This window comes from Leucoraja erinacea, chromosome 5 (genome assembly GCF_028641065.1).
Source record: "Leucoraja erinacea ecotype New England chromosome 5, Leri_hhj_1, whole genome shotgun sequence".
In the NCBI taxonomy this organism is placed as follows: Eukaryota; Metazoa; Chordata; class Chondrichthyes; order Rajiformes; family Rajidae; genus Leucoraja; species Leucoraja erinaceus.
The window spans coordinates 96,386,150-96,409,143 of record NC_073381.1 but is presented as its reverse complement, the minus strand read 5'-3'; the positions used below and the strand labels follow the sequence as shown (position 1 = coordinate 96,409,143).

The 22,994-nt window shown below is 50.1% G+C and overlaps 1 protein-coding gene across 1 annotated transcript in view; it reads right to left on the bottom strand.

The window, feature by feature from the left end:
- LOC129697622 (serine/threonine-protein phosphatase PP1-beta catalytic subunit) overlaps nt 1-22,994 on the bottom strand; it is a 33,634-nt gene that overhangs the window by 2,106 nt on the left and 8,534 nt on the right. The window contains exons 3-4 of the mRNA XM_055636331.1: nt 9,521-9,672; nt 4,788-4,922 (exon numbers count right to left, since the gene is read on the bottom strand). Of these exons, the coding sequence (XP_055492306.1) occupies nt 4,788-4,922; nt 9,521-9,672 (287 nt within the window). The remainder of the gene's footprint in view (nt 1-4,787; nt 4,923-9,520; nt 9,673-22,994) is intronic.

Below are 22,994 nucleotides of genomic sequence, written 5' to 3'. Positions count from 1 at the left end.
CCCCCTCATGTTACCCCTAAACTTCAGTCCCTTAATTCTCAAGTCATGTCCCCTTGTTTGAATCTTCCCTACTCTCAGTGGGAAAAGCTTTTCCACGTCAACTCTGTCTATCCCTCTCATCATTTTAAAAAACCTCTATCAAGTCCCCCCCTTAACTTTCTGGGCTCCAAAGAATAAAGCCCTAACTTGTTCAACCTTTCAACACATTTTTGTTTAGAACGGGTGTCAAGGGTTTATGAGGAGAAGGCAGGAAAATGGGATTAGGAGGCAGTGATCAGCCATGGTTGAATGGTTGAGTGGACTCGATGGGCCGAATGGCCTAATTGTACTCCCATAACTTGTGAATTTGTGAAATACAATCAAGCCCAATCAATTAGGGGCGGCACGGTGGTGCAGCATTAGAGCTGCTGTCCCACAGCGCCGGAGACCCGGGTTCCATCCCGACCACGGGTGCTGTCTGTACGGAGTTTGTACGTTCTCCCCGTGACCTATGCGGGTTTTCTCCGAGATCTTCAGTTTCCTCCCACACTCCAAAGACGTACAGGTTTGTAGATTAATTGGCTTGGTATAAGTGTAAATTGTCCCTAGTGTGTGTAGGATAGTGTTAATGTGCGGGGATCGCTGGTCAGTGCGGACTCGGTGGGCCAAAGGGCCTGTTTCCGCGCTGTATTTTTAAACTAAGCTAAACCCAAAACAAATTTGGAGCAAGTTTAGTTTGGAGACACAGCATGAAAATTGCAGTTTTATTTCAACTCTTTCTCTAGTAATTTGCAGTGTTCGTATTTTCCATTCTGTGTTTAGCTTAGTTTAGAGACACAGCTTAAAAACAGGCCCTTCGGCCCTTCGAGACTACACTGACCATCCATCACCTGAAGAAGAGTCTCGACCCGAAACGTCACCTATTCCTTCGCTCCATTGATGCTGCCTCACCCGCTGAGTTTCTCCAGCATTTATGTCCACCTGTACATTAGTTCTGTGTTAGCCCTCTTTTGCATCCATCCTCAAGCAATAGACAATAGACAATAGGTGCAGGAGTCGGCCATTCGGCCCTTCGAGCCAGCACCGCCATTCACTGTGATCATGGCTGATCATCTCCAATCAGTGCCCCGTTCCTGCCTTCTCCCCATATCCGCTCACTCCACTAATTTTAAGGGCCCTATCTAGCTCTCTCTTGAAAGCATCCAGAGAACCTGCCTCCACCGCCCTCTGAGGCAGAGAATTCCACAAACTCACCACTCTCTGTGAGAAAAAGTGTTTCCTCGTCTCCGTTCTAAATGACTTACTCCTTATTCTTAAACTGTGGCCCCTGGTTCTGGACTCCCCCAACATGGGAAACATGTTTCCTGCCTCTAGCGTGTCCAAGCAGAGAGAGCCAATTAACTTACAAAGTGTGGGAGGTAACCGCGGCACCCGGAGAAAACTCAGGCAGTCACGTGCAAACTCCATACAGGCAGCACCCGTAATCAGGATCGAACATGGGTTTCTGGCGCTGTGAGGCAGCAACTCTACTGCTGCGCCACTGAGCTGCCCCTAATTGGATTGCTATGATTATATTTATGTATAGTATTATCTGATCTGACTGGATATCATACTTTGCATTGCCAAGCTTTGCACTGTGCCACGGTTCACGTGACGATAGTAATCGTAAACCTCTTGTCAGCCACCATTCCCCATGCCCACCAACCCCTGCCCTCCACTCCACGGGAAGGCCTGTTCCCCGTGGAAGTGAGAAGCAGCTTGTGTGTGGACGCTGGCACAAGCAGGATGGGTCGAGTGGCCAGCTTATGAGGTGGAAACACACACATTTGTCTGAGCAGAGAACGGGGACATTAAAGTTCTACCTGATTAGCATTTCTATTACAGTTGCTAAACACTTCAACTCATCCATGCTGCCCAACACGCCCCATCCACACTAATCCCATTTGCCTGTGTTTTACCCACACATCCCTCTAAATCTTTCATATCCCTGTACATGTCCAAATATCTTCGAAATGCTGTTATAGTCATAAGATCATAAGTGATAGGATCAGAATTAGGCCATTCAGCCCTTCAAGTCTACTCTGCCATTCAATCAAATGATCATCAGCCATGATCATATTGAATAGCGGTGCAGGCTCAAAGAGTCGAATGGCCTACTCCTGCACCTATTTTCTATGTTTCTATCATGGCTGATCTATCTCTCCCAACCCCATTCTCCTGCCTTTTCCCCATAACCTGTGACATCTGTACTAATCTAGAATCTATCTATCTCTGCCTTAAATGTATCCACTGACTTGGCCTCCACAGCCTTCTGTGGCAAAGAATTCCACAGATTCACCACCCTCTGACTAAAGAAATTCCTCTTCATCTCCTTCCTAAACGAACGTCCTTTAATTCTGAGGCTGTGACCTAGACTCTCCGAAAGTGGAAAGATTCTCTCTGCATCCACTCTATCCAGGGCTTTCACTATTCTGTACGTTTCAATGAGGTCCCCTCCTCATTCTCCTCAACTACCTCCTCTGACATCTTATTCCATATACCCACGTGTGTGGAAAAGATCATCTCCACACACACACACACACACACACACACACACACACACACACACACACACACACACACACACACACACACGCACACACACACACACACACACACACACACACACACACACACACACACACACACACACAGACACACACACACACACACACACACTTCATATTAAACTTTCTCCTTCAACCTATGCTCTCTTGTTTTTGATTCCCCTAATAAATATTTGCCAAGGGTTACTGATGACTAACTTCAGTATCACCAAAAACATGCCACATGCATTTTCACATTGGCTCAGCGGTAGGGACCCGTTTTCAATCCTAACTACTGGTGCTGCCTGTACGGAGTTTGTTTATTCTCCCTGTGTCTGCGTGGGTTTTCTCCAGGTGCCCTGGTTTTTCTGCCCACACCCCAGAGGGACCGGTTTGTTGGTTAATTGGCTTTGGTAAAATCGGAGATCGTCACTAGTGTGTGGGATAGTGCTGGTGTACAGAGTGATCACTGGTTGGCACAGACTCGATGGGCCTGTTTGCACGCTGTAATCTCTAAAGTGTAAAGACAGCGCGGATTTTCTCCGGGTGCTCCGGTTTCAATAGACAATACACAATAGGTGCAGGAGTAGGCCATTCGGCCCTTCGAGCCAGCAACGCCATTCAATGTGATCATGGTTGATCATCCACAATCAGTACCCCGTTCCTGCCTTCTCCCCATATCCCCCGACTCCGCTATTTTTAAGAGCCCTATCTAGCTCTCTCTTGAAAGCATCCACTAAGGCAGAGAATTCCAGACTCACCACTCTCTGTGAGAAAAAGTGTTTCCTCCCGCATGCCCAAGACGTGCAGGTTTGTAGGTTATCTGGCTTCTGTAAATTGTCCCTAGTGTGTAGGATAGAACTAGCGTACAGGATCTTCTTGTTATCGAGTTCACACACAAGATTAGAAGTTGTTGAGCCAGAGCTGAACACACGTCTCAGCATCTGCATACAATGGTGTCTGTCTTGCGCTTCTTGTGCGTGCTGGTGGAAAGATTGGCCGCGATGTGAACGCTCGTTCCTTGACCCCAGTGTGCGGGGTGATTGCTGGTCGGCGCGGACCCGGGGGACCGAAGGGCCAATTTCTACGCTGTACAGGTGCACAACCTTTTATCCGAAAGCCTTGGGACCAGACACTTGTCGGATTTCGGACATTTTCGGATTTCCGAATGGAATATTTTTAGCGTAGATTAGGTAGGTAGCGCGGGCGGCTTAAAAAGTCTGGAGCGGCTGCCTCCTCCCCGGAGACCGGGGAATCATTGTAAATCATTGCATAAATGTTAGTCAGTTAGTTTGGAGGGATTTTATGTGGTGGTGGTGGGGTGGGTGGATGAAGGGGTAAACTTTAATTCTTAGTCCCCTACCTGGTCGGCGACTCCCAACATCGCGGAGCTGGGGGCTCCGTCCGGCCGCGGGCGGCGCCGGTTGGAGCTCCGACCCCGGCAACTCGACCCCTGGCTGCGCGGCTCCAAATCCAGCGCCGCCCGCGGTCGGGCGCCCTCAGCCCCAGCTCCGCGAATGTTGGGAGAAGGCGGCCTCCGCGCCCTGGAGCTTACCGCACAGCAACCCGGTAAGGCATTTCCTGCTTCCCGCTGGTATCCCAGCGCTGCGACGCCGGCGACTCCCGACATTCTCGGAGCTGGGACGTCCGGCTGCAGGCGGCGCTGGATTTGGAGCGCCACGCAGCCAGGGGTAGAGTTGCCGGGGTCGGAGCTACAACCGGCGCCGCCCGCAGCCCCAGCTGGGAGTTGGCGGCCACAGCGCTGCGGAGCTTACTGCACGGCGACCCGGTAAGGCATTGACCGCTCCCCGTCTCTCCGACCAGGTAGGGGACTAAGAATTAAAGTTTACCCCTTCAACCCCCCCCCTTCACATAAAAGCCCTCCAAACTAACCGATTAACATTTAAGCAATGATTTACAGATGTTTAAGTGTCTCCCCGGTCTCCGGGGAGGAGGCAGCCGCTACAGTAGTACAGACCTGGGTTGACCGTGGGTCGTTTCGGGTCAAGTTTGGCACCAAACGCGAGCTTTGTTGTGCAGACGACATCCTGGAAAAAATGGCCGGTTTTTGGAGTTTTTCGGTTTCCGGAACTCCGGATAAAAGGTAGTGCACCTGTATCTCCAAACTAAACTGAGCACACATTGTGCTAGCACCATCCAATACACCAAGCTTCACACTAGCAGAACACAGCACTTCAACATCAGCGCTTGGTCACGACGTACCTGAAAGGAGCACATTAATGTTTCATCCACACTCATCATTCCCCCGGCATTATCAAATTCTCCACAGTAATTCGGAGCAGAAAACAAAGTGACCAGCTGGCGTTTCGCAAAGAATTCGTAACCATCTTCAACAACCTGCAAAACACAAATCTTCTTAGTCTGAAGAAGGGTTTCGGCCCGAAATGTTGCCTATTTCCTTTGCTCCATGCAAAGAGTTGAACACTATAGGAAATAGGCAACGTTTCGGGCCGAAACCCTTCCGGGTTTCGGCCCGAAACGTTGCCTATTTCCTTCGCTCCATAAATGCTGCTGCACCCGCTGAGTTTCTCCAGCATTTTTGTCTACCTTCGATTTTCCAGCATCTGCAGTTCCTTCTTAAAAATCTTATCACGAGCAAGATTTTCATGGTTTAACAAGATGTGTGGGATTTCACAGCAGGGGAGCAGCAAGAGAGGATGTTTCCTAGTCTGACATTTCTATACAACCCCAGGAACCCAAGGATATCCCCCAAACTGGTGGGAGTTATGTGAACACAAGGTCAGCAAAACCCTTTGACCCACATCCAAAACATCAGCGCCCGTGGATGGCGTGTAAAACATCCTATCATCAGTGCAGCAATGTACAGGAAAGATGCCCATTTACTTTAGCAGTGTGCCGGGGGTGAACCGGCAAGCGAGCCCGGCTGGTCGCCGCGGACCAACGATGGAGGAGCCACCCGCACTCTGCGCACTCCGAACTTGGCCCCGAGCCACCAGCGCCAATGGTACCCACGCTGACAAGAGCAAGGGGGGGGGGGGTGAGGGGGAGAGTGGAGATTGAGGGGGAGAGTGAGGGGGAGAATGAGGGGGAGAGTGAGGGGGGGGAGAGTGAGGGGGAGAGTGAGGGGCAGAATGAGGAGAGAGAGAGTGAGGAGGGAGAGTGAGAGGGGGAGAGTGAGGGGGAGAGTGAGGGAGTGAGAGGGGAGAGTGAAGGGAGAGTGAGGGAGAGAGAGGGAGGGGGGGAGTGAGGGGGAGAGTGAGGGGGAGAGTGAGGGGGAGAGTGAGGGGGGAGTGAGGGGGAGAGTGAGAGGGGAGAAGTGAGAGGGGAGTGAGGGGTAGAGAGTGAGGGGGAGAGTGAGGGGGAGAGTGAGGGGGAGAGTGAGGGGAGGAGGGAGGGAGGAGAGAGAGAGGAAGGGGGAGAGTGAGAGGGGAGAGTGAGGGGGAGAGTGAGGGGAGGAGTGAGGGGAGAGAGTGAGGGGAGAGAGAGGGAGGGAGAGAGAGTAGAGGGGAGGAGAGGGAGGGGAGAGAGAGGGGGACAGTGAGGGGGAGAGTGAGGGGGAGAGTGAGTGGGGGGAGAGTGAGGGGGGGAGAGTGAGGGGGAGAGTGAGGGGGAGAGTGAAAGGGAGAGTGAGGGAGAGAGTGAGGGGGAGGTGTGAGGGGGAGAGGGAGGGGAGAGTGAGGAACAGAGTGAGGGGGAGAGTGAGGGGAGAGTGAGGGGGAGAGAGTGAGGGGGAGAGTGAAGGGAGAGAGTGAGGAGGGAGAGAGTGAGGGGGGAGAGTGAGGGGGAGAGTGAGGGAGAGTGAGGGGAGAGTGAGGTAGAGTGAGGGGGAGGAGAGAGTGAGGGGGAGAGTGAGAGGGAGAGTGAGGGGGACATTGAGGGGGAGAGTGAGGGGGAGAGTGAGGGGGGGAGTGAGGGGGAGAGTGAGGGGGGAGAGTGAGGGGGAGAGTGAGGGGGAGTGAGGGAGGGGGGAGTGAGGGGGAGAGTGAGGGGGAGATGAGGGGAGGGGGAGAGTGAGGGGGAGAGTGAGGGGGAGAGTGAGAGAGTGAGGGGGAGAGAGTGAGGGAGAGAGTGAGGGAGAGTGAGGAGAGAGTGAGGGGGGAGAGAGAGAGAGGAGTGAGAGGGGAGAGTGAGGGGAGAGAGTGAGGGGGAGAGTGAGGGGGAGAGTGAGGGTGTAGAGTGAGGGAGAGAGAGGGAGGGAGGGAGAGTGAGGGGGGAGAGTGAGGGGGAGAGAGTGAGGGGAGAGTGAGGGGGAGAAGAGGGAGGGGGAGAGTGAGGGGGATAGTGCGGGGGGGGGAGTGGGAGTGAGGGGAAGAGTGAAGGGGAGAATGAAGGGGAGAGTGAGTGAATGGAATGAAAGGGATTCCACTGCAGACTGAAGGTAGATGGAATAGGTAGGACTGTTTTGGAGAGCTTTTGTGACTTTGTCAGTGAGAGGGAGACAGTGGCGAAACGGTGTAGGGCCGGGGTGAAGGGGACAGTTGGGGGAGAGTGACTGGGTTCAGTGAGGCAGAAACAGAGCAGGTAGAGTGAGGGGCACCTAGTGAGGGGTGACATAAAGTATCCTGAATTCCTCAGCAAAGGAAAAATACTACGATGCAGGAAGTTTCAATGAGAACCAGGGGAGAGTTTGTGAAACCCAAGAGAGTGAGTGGATCGAGTGAGCTCGAGAGTCTCGGGTAGAGACCGTAGAGGGGGAGCTCCAATGACGCATAAGAGTCGACAAGAGACCACCCGAGGGTCCCAATCGCCTGGCGCGGGGAGAGGAGATCCCCCCCGGGCAGAGGAGTTTGAGGAGAATTAGCCGAGCCGAACGGAAGAGCGCACGGGAAGCGCAGCGAAGAAGAAGAAGAAGGATCGCCCGACGAGGGAGGCCCGCTGAGGGGCTACGGGGTAAGATCATCCCTGTCAACAGAAGGTTCAAGACCCCGGGGACCCCCGGAGGACAGTGAAGGGAAGAGATTGAACTTTTTTTTTTGCCTTTCCATCACCAGTGGGGAATGAAGTGAGGAGGAGTCAAGTGGTGGATGAGTATAGAAGGGGGAGATGTAAGGTTAAGATTGTACAAGGCATTGGTGGGGCCAAGTGAGGGGGAGTATGAGGGGGGATAGTGGTCGCCAAATTATAGGAAGGTGGGAATAGAGAGAGTACAGAGGAGATTTACTAGAATGTGAGTGGAATGGAGAAACTAAGTATTACACTGCACACTGCGAAAGGTTGAATAGTTAGGACTGCTTTGGTGAGCTTTTGTGGAGCGCAGAAGGTTAAGGGGCGAAACGTTGTACTGATAGGGGTAAGGTCTGTTGTACGATTTTACTGGGTTGTTGGCAAAAGAGAGGATTTCACAGCAGTAGGATGTGGACAAGCTTTATCTGAATTTCAGAAAAGAAAAATATACGATGCAGGAATTTCAAACAAGACCAGTGGAGTTTGTGACTTCAAGATTACCAGGGAGGAGAAGTTTCTCAGGTAGAGACCGAGAGAGGTCAGTGAGGGGGAGAGTGAGGGGGAGAGAGGTGAGGGAACTTCAATACGCAGAGAAGGTTGGACAAGCCCCCACCCGAATGAGCTCCAAGTGGCCTGGCGGGGGAGCTGAGATCCCCCCCCCGACGCAGGGGTTTGATAGGCCCGAAGAGGAGAAGGCCCGCTGAGGGTTATGGTAAGATCATCCTGCAGGCAGAAGGACTTTGAGGAAAAAAAATTGTTCGGGATGGACTTGAAGGGAAGAGATGAACTTTTTTTCGCCGTGCCATCACAGTGGGGAATGTGGAGGAGTCACTGTGGTGGATGTTTATGTTAAAATGTATTTTGTGTGTTCTGTTGCTTTTTATTTTTATGACTGTATGGCAAATCAAATTCCTTGTATGTTGCAAAACATGCTTGGCTAATAAAGTATTATTGTATTGTATCGAATTGTAGAATTTGGACAGGCTTGGATTGTTTACTCTGGAACGTCGGAGGCTGCGGGAAGACTTGATATGGAATTCTGAGACGCATTGTGAGGCGGAGAAAGTCAGAACCTTCTTCCCGCCAGGGTGGAAATGGCCAACACTAGAGGGCATAGATGCAAGGTGAGAGGGGGACAGTTTCAAGGAGACGTGCGGGGCAAGTTTTGATGGGTGCCTGGAACGTGCTGCCAGGGGTGGTGGTGGAGGCAGATGCGATAGTGGTGTTGAAGAGGCTTTTAGATGGGCACTTGGTTATAGAGGGATATGGATCACATGTAATCAAATAAGAGTTGACTCTTGGCATCATGTCCGGCACAGACATTGTGGGCCAAAGGGTCTGTTTCTGTGCTGTACTGTTCTATGAATGAAAGAATACTTTATTGTCACATATGACAAGTCACGGTGACATTTTTTGCTCGAAAACCCAAGGTATGCAAATGGTCACCACTTAAAGGACACCAAAAAAGTTACAAAGTACCCCCCGCGCCAGGGGGTGTTCTGCCCCCACCCCCCTCCTATGAAGGAAAGATTAAGTAAGTAAGTTTATTGGCCAATTATTCACATACAAGGAATTTGCTTTGGTGCTCCGCCCACAAGTAACAACATGACCTACAGTGACAGTTACGAATGACTCAGAAAACACTAAACATTAATAATAATAAAACATTAATGATGATAAAACACCTTTCATCACGCATGTGAACCAACAAAATACCAGGTCAAAGGGAGGCTACTGAATTTTTGGCTGTTGAGTAGAGCAACTACTCGTGGATAAAAACTGTTTTATGTCTGGCTGTGGCAGCTTTGACAGTCCGGAGTTGCCTTCCAGAGGGAAGTGATTCAAAGAGTTTGTGGCCAGGGTGTGAGGGGTCAGAGATGATCTTGCCCGCTCGCTTCCTGGCCCTTGCAGAATACCCATGTCAGGAATATAATTCTCCAGTGACCAGCAAGGACTCTCCACGCAAGATCGCTACTACACGGGGAATATTTTGTTACTTTTGCGGAGGATTTTTTTTTTTCCTTTTTTACCTGATGGGCACGGCAGATTAAATCCAGATCATGCCGGTTCAGAAATTTGCTGACCACATCCGCTCCAAAGGTGAAAGAGACACCACGGTCATTCTCGCCCCAGCCTTGAACGTCCTTGTCGGGATCTGACCACAGCAGGTCGCACAGCAAGCCTGGGGAGCAAAGATGTCAGACAGTGTTACAGTTCAATAGTCAATAGTCAATAGTCTATTTAATTGTCATTTGGACCCCTGGAGGTCCAAACGAAATGCCGTTTCTGCAGCCATACATTACACACAAATAGACCCCAGACACAACATAATTACATTTTACATAAACATCCATCACATAGCTGTGATGGAAGGCCAAATAAACTTATCTCTCCACTGCACTCTCTCCCCCCGATGTCAGAGTCAAAGTCAAAGCCCCCGGCTGGCGATGGCGATTGTCCCGCGGCCATTAAAGCCACGCCGGGTGGTGCGAGGTCGCACACCGGGTCTAGTGATAGAGATATGGATCCATGGCGATTGTCCCGCAGCCATTAAAGCCACGCCGGGTGGTGCGAGGTCGCACACCAGTTTAGTGATAGAGTGTGGAAACAGGCCCTTCGGCCCACCGAGTCCATGCCGACCAACAATCACCAGTACCTTGAGTATTATCAGGTGATATTTAATTGTTTTTTTACGTTTTAGAGATGCAGCACGTAAATGAGCCCTTCAGCCCAACGAGTCCACGCAAACCAGCAATCATCCTATACATTTGCACTATCCTACGCACTGGGGACAATTTATAACTTTTACCAAAGCCAATTAACCTACAAACCAAAGATAAGACACAAAAAGCTGGAGTAACTCAGTGGGTTAGACAGCATCTCTGGAGAAAAAGAATAGGTGACGTTTTGGGTCGAGAGTCTTCCCGTGTTGAGTTACTTGAGGTTACTGAGTTACTCCAGCTTTTTGTGTCTATCTTCGGTTTAAACCAGCATCTGCAGTTCCTTCCTACACCTACAAACCTGCACGTCTTTGGAGTGTGGAGGAAACCGGAGCGCCTGGAGGAAACCCACATGGTCACGGGGGATAACGTACAAACTACATACAGACTGCGCCTGCAGGCAAGGCCTGTCCCACTCTCACGACCTCTGCCGAGTTTGCCCTTGACTCATACTCGCAGCATGGTCGTCACGAGGTCGTAGCAGGCCATGATGCTAGTCGCAGGTACTGGTGGCATCAAGTAGGTCGGGGCGTTTTTTCTAGCCTGATGAAAAATGTCCACCAGTGAAAAAGGTTGTGAATTAGGTTGTGAAAGTGGGACAGGGCCTTTAGGCAACAACTCTACTGCTGGGCTATTGCACTGTATGTGTGAATGATACATCTTCTAGATGCACTGGGATGCATCCTCAGTGATGTGACCTGGGGCCATCGGGTGTTTCGGGTCTCACAACATCAGACACCCTCGCCCAGGCCACCCAGCCGGGGTTGATCAGACCCCGACTTGTGTCTCAGCAGCAACCGCCCACGGATCAGCTCTCTTAATCTAAAACCACCTAGTGGCTTTCTCTGCGGCTTCGCTTACGGATTGAATGGCCCTCTTCTTTACCAGCCCCGTAATGTCCAAATGGTTGAGGACTTTACAGAGCGAGCATCCTGCAAAGCCTCTACAGCCCACCTCTATGGGTTCATGGTGTGTCTTCCAGCCTCTGCCCTGGCACATCTCCACCAGTTCCTGGTACTTTGCCCGTTTCCTCTCATTAGCCTCTTCAATACGCTCTTCCCAGGGCACTGTCAACTCCATAATGATCAGCTGTTTTGTCACTTCAGAGGTGAAGATCATGTCTCGCTGGAGTAAATAACTGTCCCTTGTGGAATGGGCAATGCACTGTTACACTGAAACTATTCCAGCTAAACTCAATATCCCAATGTTAATTCCAAGCACACACAACTTGTGGAGCCACACCAGTGTTACGTGGCTTTTAATGATCTCAGTGTGGAGGTAAAGATCAGATGGATGGTCAGCTTAAAACACAACCAGAGCAAAACAATGAGAGCTGGGTGTAACTCAGCGGGTCAGACAGCATCTGCGGAATGGATGGACAGTCGACGTTTCGGGTCGGGCCCCTTGTTCAGACTGATTGTGTTGAGGGGGGAGAACAATGGAAAAGGGAGGTGGGGGCGGGACAAAGCCGGGCGAGTGATGGGTGGATACAGTGAGGTGGGGGTGAGGGGAATAAGAGACAAAGGCCTGATGTGAAAAAAGGGTGACAGATAAGGAGAGGGGGAGTGAAATGTAAAGCCACAGGGAGGGATGCTAAAACCTTGATCAAAACATGTGTTGGACAAACTCAGTGGGTCAGTTAGGATCTGTGGAGGGAAAATCACAGGCAAAGAAGACCTCTCTTCCCAAAGGATGTTTCTTTAGGAAGGGGATGAGGAGAAATTTCCTTCGTCAGAGGGTGGTGAATCTGTGGAATTCTTTGCCACAGAAGGCTGAGGAGGCCGAGTCAATGGATATATTAAGGCAGAGATAGATAGATTTGTGATTAGTACGGGTGTCTGGGGTTATGGGGAGAAGGCAGGAGATTGGGGTTGAGAGGGGAAGATAGATCAGCCACGATTGAACGGGGCTGAATGGCCCTAATACTACTACTATCATTTATGAATTCTTCAGATTGTTGGTGATGGTTGGATGCAGGTGGGTGGAGTAAGGATCAATGGTGACAAAGGTGAGTGATGAAAGAGGGTCAGATGATGAGTGTCAGTGGAATGTGAGACGCTGGTCCCCCAGTTTGCGTGTGGCCTCACTCTGACAATGGAGGAGGCCTCGGACAGAAAGGTCAGTGTGGGAATGAGAAGGGAAATAAAATGGTTAGCAAACGGGAGATCTAGCAGGCCTTGGTGGGCCGAGCACAAGTATTGGGCAAAAGGGAGAGAGGGGCCCCAGTCTACATTTGGGCTCACCGGAGTGAAGTAAAAACTTGCCGGAGATTAGCATGTTGAAAGTGTGTGAAATAATCAGATCACTTTGAACTCTGGCAAAGTAGGCAAACTATTTGCCAACCATTGTTTTAAAGGAGGCAAAGGCAGATCAACCACAAGACAAAGGGGAAAATCAGACTCCCTTTTACCACCAGAAGACATCACGGGATCAGAACGCTTTGAATGATTCAACCCCTCTACCAGTTAATAAGATGCAGGAACAAAATTAGGCCATTCGGCCCATCGAGTCTACTCCGCTATTCAATCACAGCTGGTCTATCTCTCCCTCCTAACCCCATTCTCCTGCCTTCTCCCCATAACCCCTGACACCCGAAACTAATCAAGAATCTGTCAATCTGCGGTTTCTTGGCCTCCCCAGCCTGTGGCAATGAAGTCCACAGATTCACCACCCTCTGGCTGAAGAGTCAGACAGTTACTCATTAGGACTGCTCTGACACCATCTCCAAACCCTTCACCGTCAGGTAAAGGAACATTGAGACAGGTACATGGATAGGACAGGTTTGGAGGGATATGGACCAGAGGCGGGCAGGTGGGACTAGTGTAGAATGGGACATTGTTGGCCGGTGTGGGTGAGTTGGGCCGAAGGGCCTGTTTCCACACTGTACCACTCTATGAGAACACTCCGGGAACACTGCCACCCTGCTGTGGGTATGTGTATGTCTGGTCCTCCACCACCCTGCCCAGCAGCCGTCTGAGAGCAGGACTGCTGGTTCACCAGCCACCTCCTCAAAGGGCCACTGCCTGCAACACCCAGATCCTTGAGAATGAATAACATTTACAAAGAAGGAGTAGGAGACACAAGGAACCGCGGATGCTGGAAGTATTCCAACCCAAAATGGTTCACATCGCCTATACATGTGTCGGAAGGAACTGCAGATGCCGGAGAGACACAAAATACTGGAGCAACTCAGTAGGTCAGGCAGCATCTCTGGACAGTAGGAATGGGTGACGTTTCAGGTCGACACCCTTCTTCAGTCTGAGAGTCAGAGGAGAGGGAGATACAGAGGTAGGAAGGGTAAGGTGTGAAAATGAGACATCAAATGGGATGCAGTTCAAGGAAAATGTAGAATAGATCGTTGTTATCTAGGAGAATGTGACAACGAAGCAAACAGAGATAAAATGTCATCAGGGGGACAGTACGACTGGTGGGAGAACTGGGATGGGGGAGGGGATGGAGAGAGAGGAAAAGCAAGGGTTACTTGATGTTAGAGAAGTCGATATTCACACTGCTGGGTGTAAGCTGCCCAAGCGGAATATGAGGTGCGTATACATGCCCTCCATGTAATAGATGGACGCTTTGCCACAATTTGTCCTGCCTCTCGTCTCTCACAGCTTTCTTCCCCTCCCCCACCCACCCACATCTACAATTAGTCTGGAGAAGGGTCCCATGTCCTTCTGAGGTGCTGCTTGGCCTGCTGAGTTATTCCGGCACTCTGTATCCTAAACAAGGGAGGAAAGGGCCTGTCCAACTGAGGCGATTTTTTTTGTCGACTGCCGGCGACTGTCACAGTCGTAGCAGATCGCTGAAAAACAGGCGAGTAGACCCCCTCTATGACAATGTCAACCTATCACCACACCTACGATATCCTACGACCACCAAAGTCAACCGAAGTCAACCTACGTCCACAAGCTACGGCAAGCAACGACCCTGTCGGCGACAACTGAAGACAATTCAGTCTCCGGTACCTGTCGCCGGTTGGCGTAGGTAGCCGCCAATGGAATTTACCGAAGTCATCACCCGAACGACAAACAACGTCATCCTGGCGACAACCTACGCCAGCATCTACAACAGGAGAAGACAAGCTACGTCAAGCCCACAGTCGCTGAAAAGTTTTCAACATTTCAAAATCCAGCGACGTTACGACTCTTTAGGCGACTTGAGGAGACGACTCACGACCATACAGGGCGCCACCCCGTGACCATGTGGCCACAGCCTAGTCGCCGACAAAAATCACCTAAGTGGGACAGGCCCTCTACTCAGCATGACATTTTCGGACATTGGGAATTTTTCGAAGATTTCAAATGCGGTGGGGAGGGGAGAACGGTGAGGGAAGATTCATCTCACGTCCTAGTCTAACAGCAAGCCATGGTTATAGAGTGGCTCCCTAGTCAGCTCTTCCTGTCCCCAAATTAGGGAAAGATTATCTTGCATCAACATTGTAAAAGAAAGCTGCCGTGCGGGCTGATTTGGTTTAGTTGAGTTTAGATCAGAGAAACAGAGTGGAAAGAGGCCCTTCTGCGCTGATCAGCGATTCCCCGCACATTAACACTATCCTGCACACATTTACAATTACACCCAGCCAATTAACCTACAATCCTGCAGGTCTGTGTAGTGCGGGAGGAAACCAAAGGTCTCGGAGAATACCCACGCAGGTCACATGGAGAATGTATAAACTCCGAACAGGCAGCGCCCGTAGTCAGGATCGAACCCGGGTCTCTGGCGCTGTGTGGCAACAACTCTTACTGCTGCGCCACCGTGCCGACCCATGAATGAAAGGGGGCGGGGGGGGGTGGGGGTGGGGGGAGGGATAATTGGCCAGACCTCAAGCAGATCTATCATATATATATTTTTTTTTTACATGCCTTTCCTTTCAAGTTCCCCGAATGCTGTAGGTATATTTTACGATGTGTTATTGTCCTGTTGGCAACCTTTAAATTTGTGTTGAGGTTTGATAACTCGGTTGAACATCCATTTTGTTCCCCAATCTAGTAAAATTCTGCCAGCAGTCAAAGAAAGGTAACATATTTACTGTTCTGAAAAAGACACAAAGCAGCTGAAGAAACTCAGCAGGTCAGGCAGCATCTCCGGAGAACGTGAGTGGGTGACGTTTCGGGATGGGACCCTTCCTCAGACACTTTGGGGGGGGGGGGAGAAAGCTGGAACGAGGAGGGTAGGATAAAACGTGCATCTATTCCCTGCCACACTTTGTTGTTTAAAAACGAACTGTGCAGATGCTGGAAAATTGAAGGTAGACAAAAATGCTGGAGAAACTCAGCAGGTGCAGCAGCATCTATGGAGCGAAGGAAATAGGCAACGTTTCATCCCGAAACGTTGCCTATTTCCTTCGCTCCATAGATGCTGCTGCTGCACCTGCTGAGTTTCTCCAGCATTTTTATGTACTGTGCCACACTTTGTTCTGCCTCTCCCCTCCGTCTGAAGAAGGTTCTCGACGCCAAACATCTACCATTCCTTTTCTCCAGAGATGCCGCCTGTCCCGCCGAGTTCCTCCAGCCTTTTGTGTCCATCTTCGGTTTAAAGCCGCATCTGCAGTTCCTTCCTGCACATCTCCTCTCTCTCAGTTTTCTAACCCTCACTCTCCAATGTCTAAAGAAGGGGGTCCGGGACCAGAAACGTTGAGCATATGTTGTTCTCCGGAGATCAATAGTCAATCAATAGTCTATTTAATTATCATTTGGACCCCTGGAGATCCAAATGAAATGCCGTTTCTGCAGCCATACAATACACACAAATAGACCCCAGACACAACATAATTTACAATTTTACATAAACATCCATCACATAGCTGTGATGGAAGGCCAAAAAAACTTATCTCTCCACTGCACTCTCCCCCCCCCGATGTCAGAGTCAAAGTCAAAGCCCCCGGCTGGCGATGGCAATTGTCCCGCGGCCATTAAAGCCACGCCGGGTGGTGCGAGGTCGCACACCGGGTCTTGATGATGGAGCCCCCGGCGTGCGCTCGCAGTCCCGCAGCCATTCCAAGCCGCGCGGGGCAGTGATGTAGGCCCCGCTCCAGGAGCTCTTCGACCCCGCAACTCGGGCGGGAGAAGTCGCCATTGCAGGAGCCCTGAAAAGCGGTCTCTCTCCAGGGATCCGCGGGCTCCCGGTGCCGCCGTCCGCAGACCCGCAGTAGCAGCCTCCGCATCAGCAGCAGCAGCGGCAGCAGCAGCAGCGGCAGCGCTCCTCCACCGCTCCGGTCTCGGCCAGCTCCGCGACGGTGAGGTGAGTCGGCACCTGAGTCCCCGGTCTCTTCCTGTTGGAGGCCGCTCCTCGTTGCAGCCTCAACGACAAACTGAGACCCGACGAGAAAAAGGTCGGGTCTCCAGTGCAGGGAGAGATTTAAAAAGTTTCCCCCTCCCTCCCACCCCACCCCCACCCCCCCCACACACACCCCAACATAAAATAACAAAAACTACATATAAACATAGACAAAAAATAATAAAAACGCGGACAGGCTGCAGAGGCCGCTGCTGACCAGAGTCGCGCCGCCTACCTGCCTAGATTACGACCGCACTGTGTGTCTTTTTATTGGGCACCAACCGGCACCTGCAGTTCCTTGCTTCGACTTCTATGTTTACGGCTGCGGTGGCAAGTTCATTACGTTCTATTAAAAACTGGCTGAGGCCACAGTGATACCCGTTTCCATGGTGCCGAATGAGATTGTTTGGGCTGCCATTGCTTCTCAATGACCTCATTCCTTGGAAGCAACCCTGCAGTGGAACCTAACCTTCATGTCGCCCGAAATAGGAAACCCAAGTTCTCTCTCTCGATGGACAGTCTGGTTCACACTTCTGCCTGTAGCCTTATCTGTAAACGCACTTTCATACCATATCCAAAAACAAAAAGCTCCACCAGTTACAGGACAAAGAATCTTCCCATGGCAAATTATCAATGGCCTTTGCATACCAGACAGTACATAATTCATAAGAGGCTGCCTTTTGAGGCCTTTTTTGGTCACTGGTTGATCTGTTCTCTAAGCAGTCTCTGTTTTTTTTATATAAGCAAGGAACTGCAGATGCTGGTTTTAACACACAAGAGCACAGAGTGCTGGAGTAAGTCAGCGGGTCAGGCAGAAGGAGTAACTCAGCGGCTCAGGCAGAATCTCTGGAGAACATGGCTTTATTCTTTGGAGCGCAGAAGGTTAAGGGGGGACTTGATAGAGGTTTTTAAAATGATGAGAGGGATAGACAGAGTTTGACGTGGAAAAGCTTTTCCCACTGAGAGTAGGGAAGATTCAAACAAGGGGACATGACTTGAGAATTAAGGGACAGAAGTTTAGGGTAACATGAGGGGGAACTTCTTTACTCAGAGAGTGGTGGTTGTGTGGAATGAGCTTCCAGTGAAGGTGGTGGAGGCAGGTTCGTTTTTATCATTTAAAAATAAATTGGATAGTTATATGGACGGGAAGGGAATGGAGGGTTATGGTCTGAGCGCAGGTATATGGGACTAGGGGAGAATACGTGTTCGGCACGGACTAGAAGGGTCGAGATGGCCTGTTTCCGTGCTGTAATTGTTATATGGTTATATGGTTATATAGGTCACGTTTCCGGTCGGTATCCTTACTCAACTGATTGGGGGGGGGGGGGGTGTGTGTGTGTGGGGGGGGGGGGGGGGGGGGGGGGGGGGGGGGGGGGTGGGGGGGGGGGTGGGGGGGGGGGGGGGGGGGGGGGAGGAAGGAGGAGTGAGGTGTGGCAAACACCCATCCAATTACCTGCCACACAGATACTGGTTTACATCGAAGGTAGACACAAAACGCTGGTGTAACTCAGCGGGACAGGCAGCGACTCTGGAAAGAAGGAATGGGTGGCGTTTCGGGTTGAGACCCTTCTTCACAAGTCGGGGGAGAGGGACATACAGAGATATGGAAGGGTAAGGTGAGAAAATGAGACATCAAAGGGGACAACGGTCCAGGGAACATTTAGAATAGATCATTGTTAGCTAGGGGAAGGTGGCAACGAAGCATACAAAGATATAATTTAATCAGGACAGTCAGACTGGTCGGAGAACTAGGAAGGGGGAGGGATGGAGAGAGGGAAAGCAAGGGTTAATTTGCTTGGGCAGCTTACACCCTAGCAATATTAATATTGACTTTTCTAACTTCAAGTAATCCTTGATCGAGTCTCTTGCCTGGAGTAGGGAATCAAGAACCAGAGGACATAGATTTAAGGTGAGGGGGGGGGGGGGGAGATTTAGTAGGAATCTGAGGTATAACATTTTCTTTACACAACGGGTGGTGGGTGGATGGACCGAGCTGTCGGAGGAGGTAGTTGAGGCAGGTACTATGGCATCATTTGAGAGACATTTGGACAGGTACATGGATAGGCTGTTTAGATGGTTATGGGACAAACGCAGGCAGGTGGGACTTATGTAGATGGGGCATGTTGGACGGCATGGGCAAGTTGTGCCTGTTTCCGTGATGGGTCACTTTATGACTATTAGTTTCTTGTCTCTCTTCCCAGATATAGCCTGACTTCTTGATCTGAATTTTATTTCAACTATCCAGCATCTGTAATTGGTTTAATTCAATTCCTTTCTTTAATTCATCCAGAGGTCACGCAAAAATGTTCAATATTAATGGTCTTTGCGCTGTAACTACCCCAATACTGCATAGCCAAACCCTGTCACAAGATGGCTCCCAAATACAAGATGGGTGTCACAGTGGTAGAGTTGCTGCCTTGCAGCGCCACAGACCCAGGTTCGATCCCGACTACGGGCGCTGTCTGTACGGAGTTTGTACGTTCTCCCTGTGACCTGCGTGGGTTTTCTCCGAGATCTTCGGTTTCCTCTCACACTCAAAAGACGTACAGGTTTGTAGGTTAATTGGCTTGGTATAAATGTAAATTGTCCTTGGTGTGTGTGGGACAGTGTTACTGTGCGGGGATCGCTGGTCGGTGCCGACTCGTTGGGCCGAAGGGCCAGATTCCGTGCTGTATCTCTAAACTAAAGTTTCTCTGCTTCGAAAGACACTGGCGTTTTGGTGATGTACATCCATTTTGGGATATTAAGAAATGTTAAAATCTGTTAATCTCATAATAATAGCCTAAGAGAAAATTTATAATTAGCATTATGTGCCTGAGCATCAAAATGCCAAACTGCAGGTGATGACTAGTGAGAATAAGTTACTTAGCTTAGGATGGGATGAGGAACCCTGAGGGGAGACAGTTCTTTTTAAATAACAGAAGCTGAGAGCTACAATTTTTTTTTTTAAATCTAGACATAATTTACAAAAAAAGCTTTGAATTTGAATATTTTTATGAAACACTGCAAGCAGGATTAATCTGAAACTAGAGCACAAAGTGTTGGAGTAACTCAGCGAGTCAAGCAGCATATAAACATAGACAATAGACAATAGGTGCAGGAGGAGGCCATTCAGCCCTTCGAGCCTGCACCGCCATTCAATATGATCATGGTTGATCATCCAACTCAGTATCCTGTACTTGCCTTCTCTCCATACCCCCTGATCCCTTTAGCCACAAGGGCCACATCTAACTCCCTCTTAAATATAGCCAATGAACTGGCCTCACCTACCTTCTGTGGCAGAGAATTCCAGAAATTCACCACTCTCTGTGTGAAAAATGTTTTTCTCATCTCGGTCCTAAAAGATTTCTACCTTATCCTTAAGCTGTGACCCCTTGTTCTGGACTTCCCCAACATCAGGAACAATCTTCCTGCATCTAGCCTGTCCAACCCCTTAAGAATTTTGTAAGTTCCTATAAGATCCCCTCTCAATCTTCTAAATTCTAGCGAGTGCAAGCCGAGTCTATCCAGTCTTTCTTCATATGAAAGTCCTGACATCCCAGGAATCAGTTTGGTGAACCTTCTCTGCACTCCCTCTATGGCAAGAATGTCTTTCCTCAGATTAGGAGACCAAAACTGCACGCAATACTCCAGGTGTGGTCTCACCAAGACCCTGTACAACTGCAGTAGAACCTCCCTGCTCGTATACTCAAATCCTTTTGCTACGAATGCTAACAAACCATTCGCTCTCTTCAATGCCTGCTGCACCTGCATGCCTACTTTCAATGACTGGTGTACCATGACACCCAGGTCTCGTTGCATCTCCCCTTTTCCTAATCGGCCACCATTCAGATAATAGTCTACTTTCCTGTTTTTGCCACCACATCTGCAGTAACTCAGCAGGTCAGGCGGCATCTGTGGAGGACATGGACGGGTGACGTTTTAGGGTTGGGACCCTTCATCGGTCCCGCCTCGAAACATTACCTATCCATGTCCTCCACAGATGCTGCCTGACCTGCTGAGTTACTCCAAAACGTTGTGTTTTACAAAGCCATACATAGTTATAGAGTTATATACAGCGTGTAAACAGATCCTCAGCCCAACTTGCCCACACCAACCAAGCTGCCCTACCTACACTAGTTCTACAATACTAGATTCCAGAATCTGCAGTCCCTCGTCTCTCTAAATTGAAGTTAGTTCATTTTATTAAATGGCATGCTTCTCCTGTGCTACAAATACACAAAAGAATTGAAAGTATAGTTTTGAACCCAAATAACAAGCAAATTAAAGATTGTGCTGATCAAGAGATTGATTTGTCTAGACAGTGCAATCATTTGTGATTTTCCGACAGTCACATGAACCATCATTTTGGCACCAACTGAGAATTACGCAAATGGCTCGAGAATAGTTCAAATAATTCCATGTTCATTAGTCATAGGAGCAGAATTTGGCCATTCGGCCCCCAGCAAGACTACTCCGCCATTCAATCATAGCTGATCCATCTTTCCCTCTCAACCCCATTCTCCTGTCTTCTCTTCCTAACCCGACACATGTGTTAATCAAGAATCTCTGCCTTAAAAATATCCATCAACTTGTCCTCCACAGCCTTCTGTGGCTGATCTGCTGATTTAAAAAGCAAATTTTTGTGAATATTACTAATCAGGGCCAAGTCCCCCTAGTCCTCACCTTCCACCCCACTAGCCGTCACATACAACAAATCGTCCTCTGTCAGTTTCGCCACCTCAAACGTGACCCCACCACTCGCCACATCTTCCCATCTCCCCCCGTCTGCTTTCCGCAAAGACCGCTCCCTCCGTAACTCCCTGGTCAATTCTTCCCTTCCCACCCATACCACCCCCTCCCCGGGCACTTTCCCTTGCAACAGCAGGAGATACTACACCTGTCGCTTTACCTCCCCCCTCGACTCCATTCAAGGACCCAAGCAGTCGTTCCAAGTGTGACAGAGGTTCACCTGCATCTCCTCCAACCTCATCTATTGCATCCGCTGCTCTAGATGTCAGCTGATCTACATCGGTGAGACCAAGCATAGGCTTGGCGATCGTTTCGCCGAACACCTCCGCTCAGTCCGCAATAACCAACCTGATCTCCCGGTGGCTCAGCACTTCAACTCCCCCTCCCATTCCCAATCCGACCTTTCTGTCCTGGGCCTCCTCCATGGCCAGAGTGAGCAACACCGGAAATTGGAGGAGCAGCACCTCATATTCCGCTTGGGCAGTCTGCACCCCAGCGGCATAAACACTGACTTCTCCAATTTCCAGTAGCCTTTGCTGTCTCCTCCCCTCCCCAGCTCTCCCTCAGCCCTCTGGCTCCTCCTCTTCCTTTCTTCTCTTCCCCCCCCCCCCCCCCCCACCCCACCCTACATCAGTCCGAAGAAGGTTTCGGCCCAAAACGTTGCCTATTCCCTTCGCTCCATAGATGCTGCTGCACCCGCTGAGTTTCTCCAGAATTTTTGTCTACCTTACTAATCAAGATATTTGCTTTGGTTCTGACTAGTCAATGGCTTTTGTAGTGGAGTTCATTTCTTGCCTTTTAACAATAAGTTTCTTCCCAGCTGTTTTAAGCCAACTATCTCCAACTCTCCTATCACCAACTAGCGAGAGGCCCTGACCTACCATCTACCTCATTGGAGATAATGCGAATGATCCCAGGAATGAGTGGGTTAACATATGATGAGCGTTTGACGGCACTGGGCCTGTACTCGCTGGAGTTTAGAAAGATAAGGGGGGACCTCATTGAAACTAGAACAGTGAACGGCTTGGATAGAGTGAATGTGGAGAGGATGTTTCCACTAGTGGGAGAGTCTAGGACTGGAGGCCATGGCCTCAGAATTAAAGGATGTAGATTTAGAAAGGAGATGAGGAGGAATTTCTTCAGGCAGAGGGTGGTGAATCTGTGGAGTTCATTGCCACAGACGGCTGTGGAGGCCAAGTCGATGGATATTTTTAAGGCAGAGATAGATAGATTCTTGATTAGTGCGGGTGTCAGAGGTTATGGGGAGAAGGCAGGAGAATGGGGTTGAGAGGGAGAGATAGATCAGCCGTGATTGAATGATGCAGTAGACTTGATGGGCCGAATGGCCTAATTATGCTCCAATAACTTATGAACATGATAAATATTCATGGTGCTGGTGCGAGAGAATAGTTTGCGGCCTTCTTACCTTTTAAGACCTTTATATTTCATCCCCTCACCTGCTTACCCCCTCTGAACGTATAGCCCTCCGCTCACTCTGCAGCAACCCCAAGGTTATAATCAAACCCGCTGACAAGGGAGGTGCTCTGGTAGTCTGGCGCGCTGACCTCTACCGCACAGAGGCCAGGCGCAAACTCTCCCACTTATCCTTGGACCGTGGCCCCACAGACGGACACGAGGACATCATCTCACAGACCATTCCTGATTTCATCACTATCGCTGTCTGGTCCCTCCACAGCCTCCAACCTTATAGTTTCCCAGCCCCGCACGGCCCTGATTAGATTTTATTTCTGTATGCTTCGTTGTCACCTTCTCC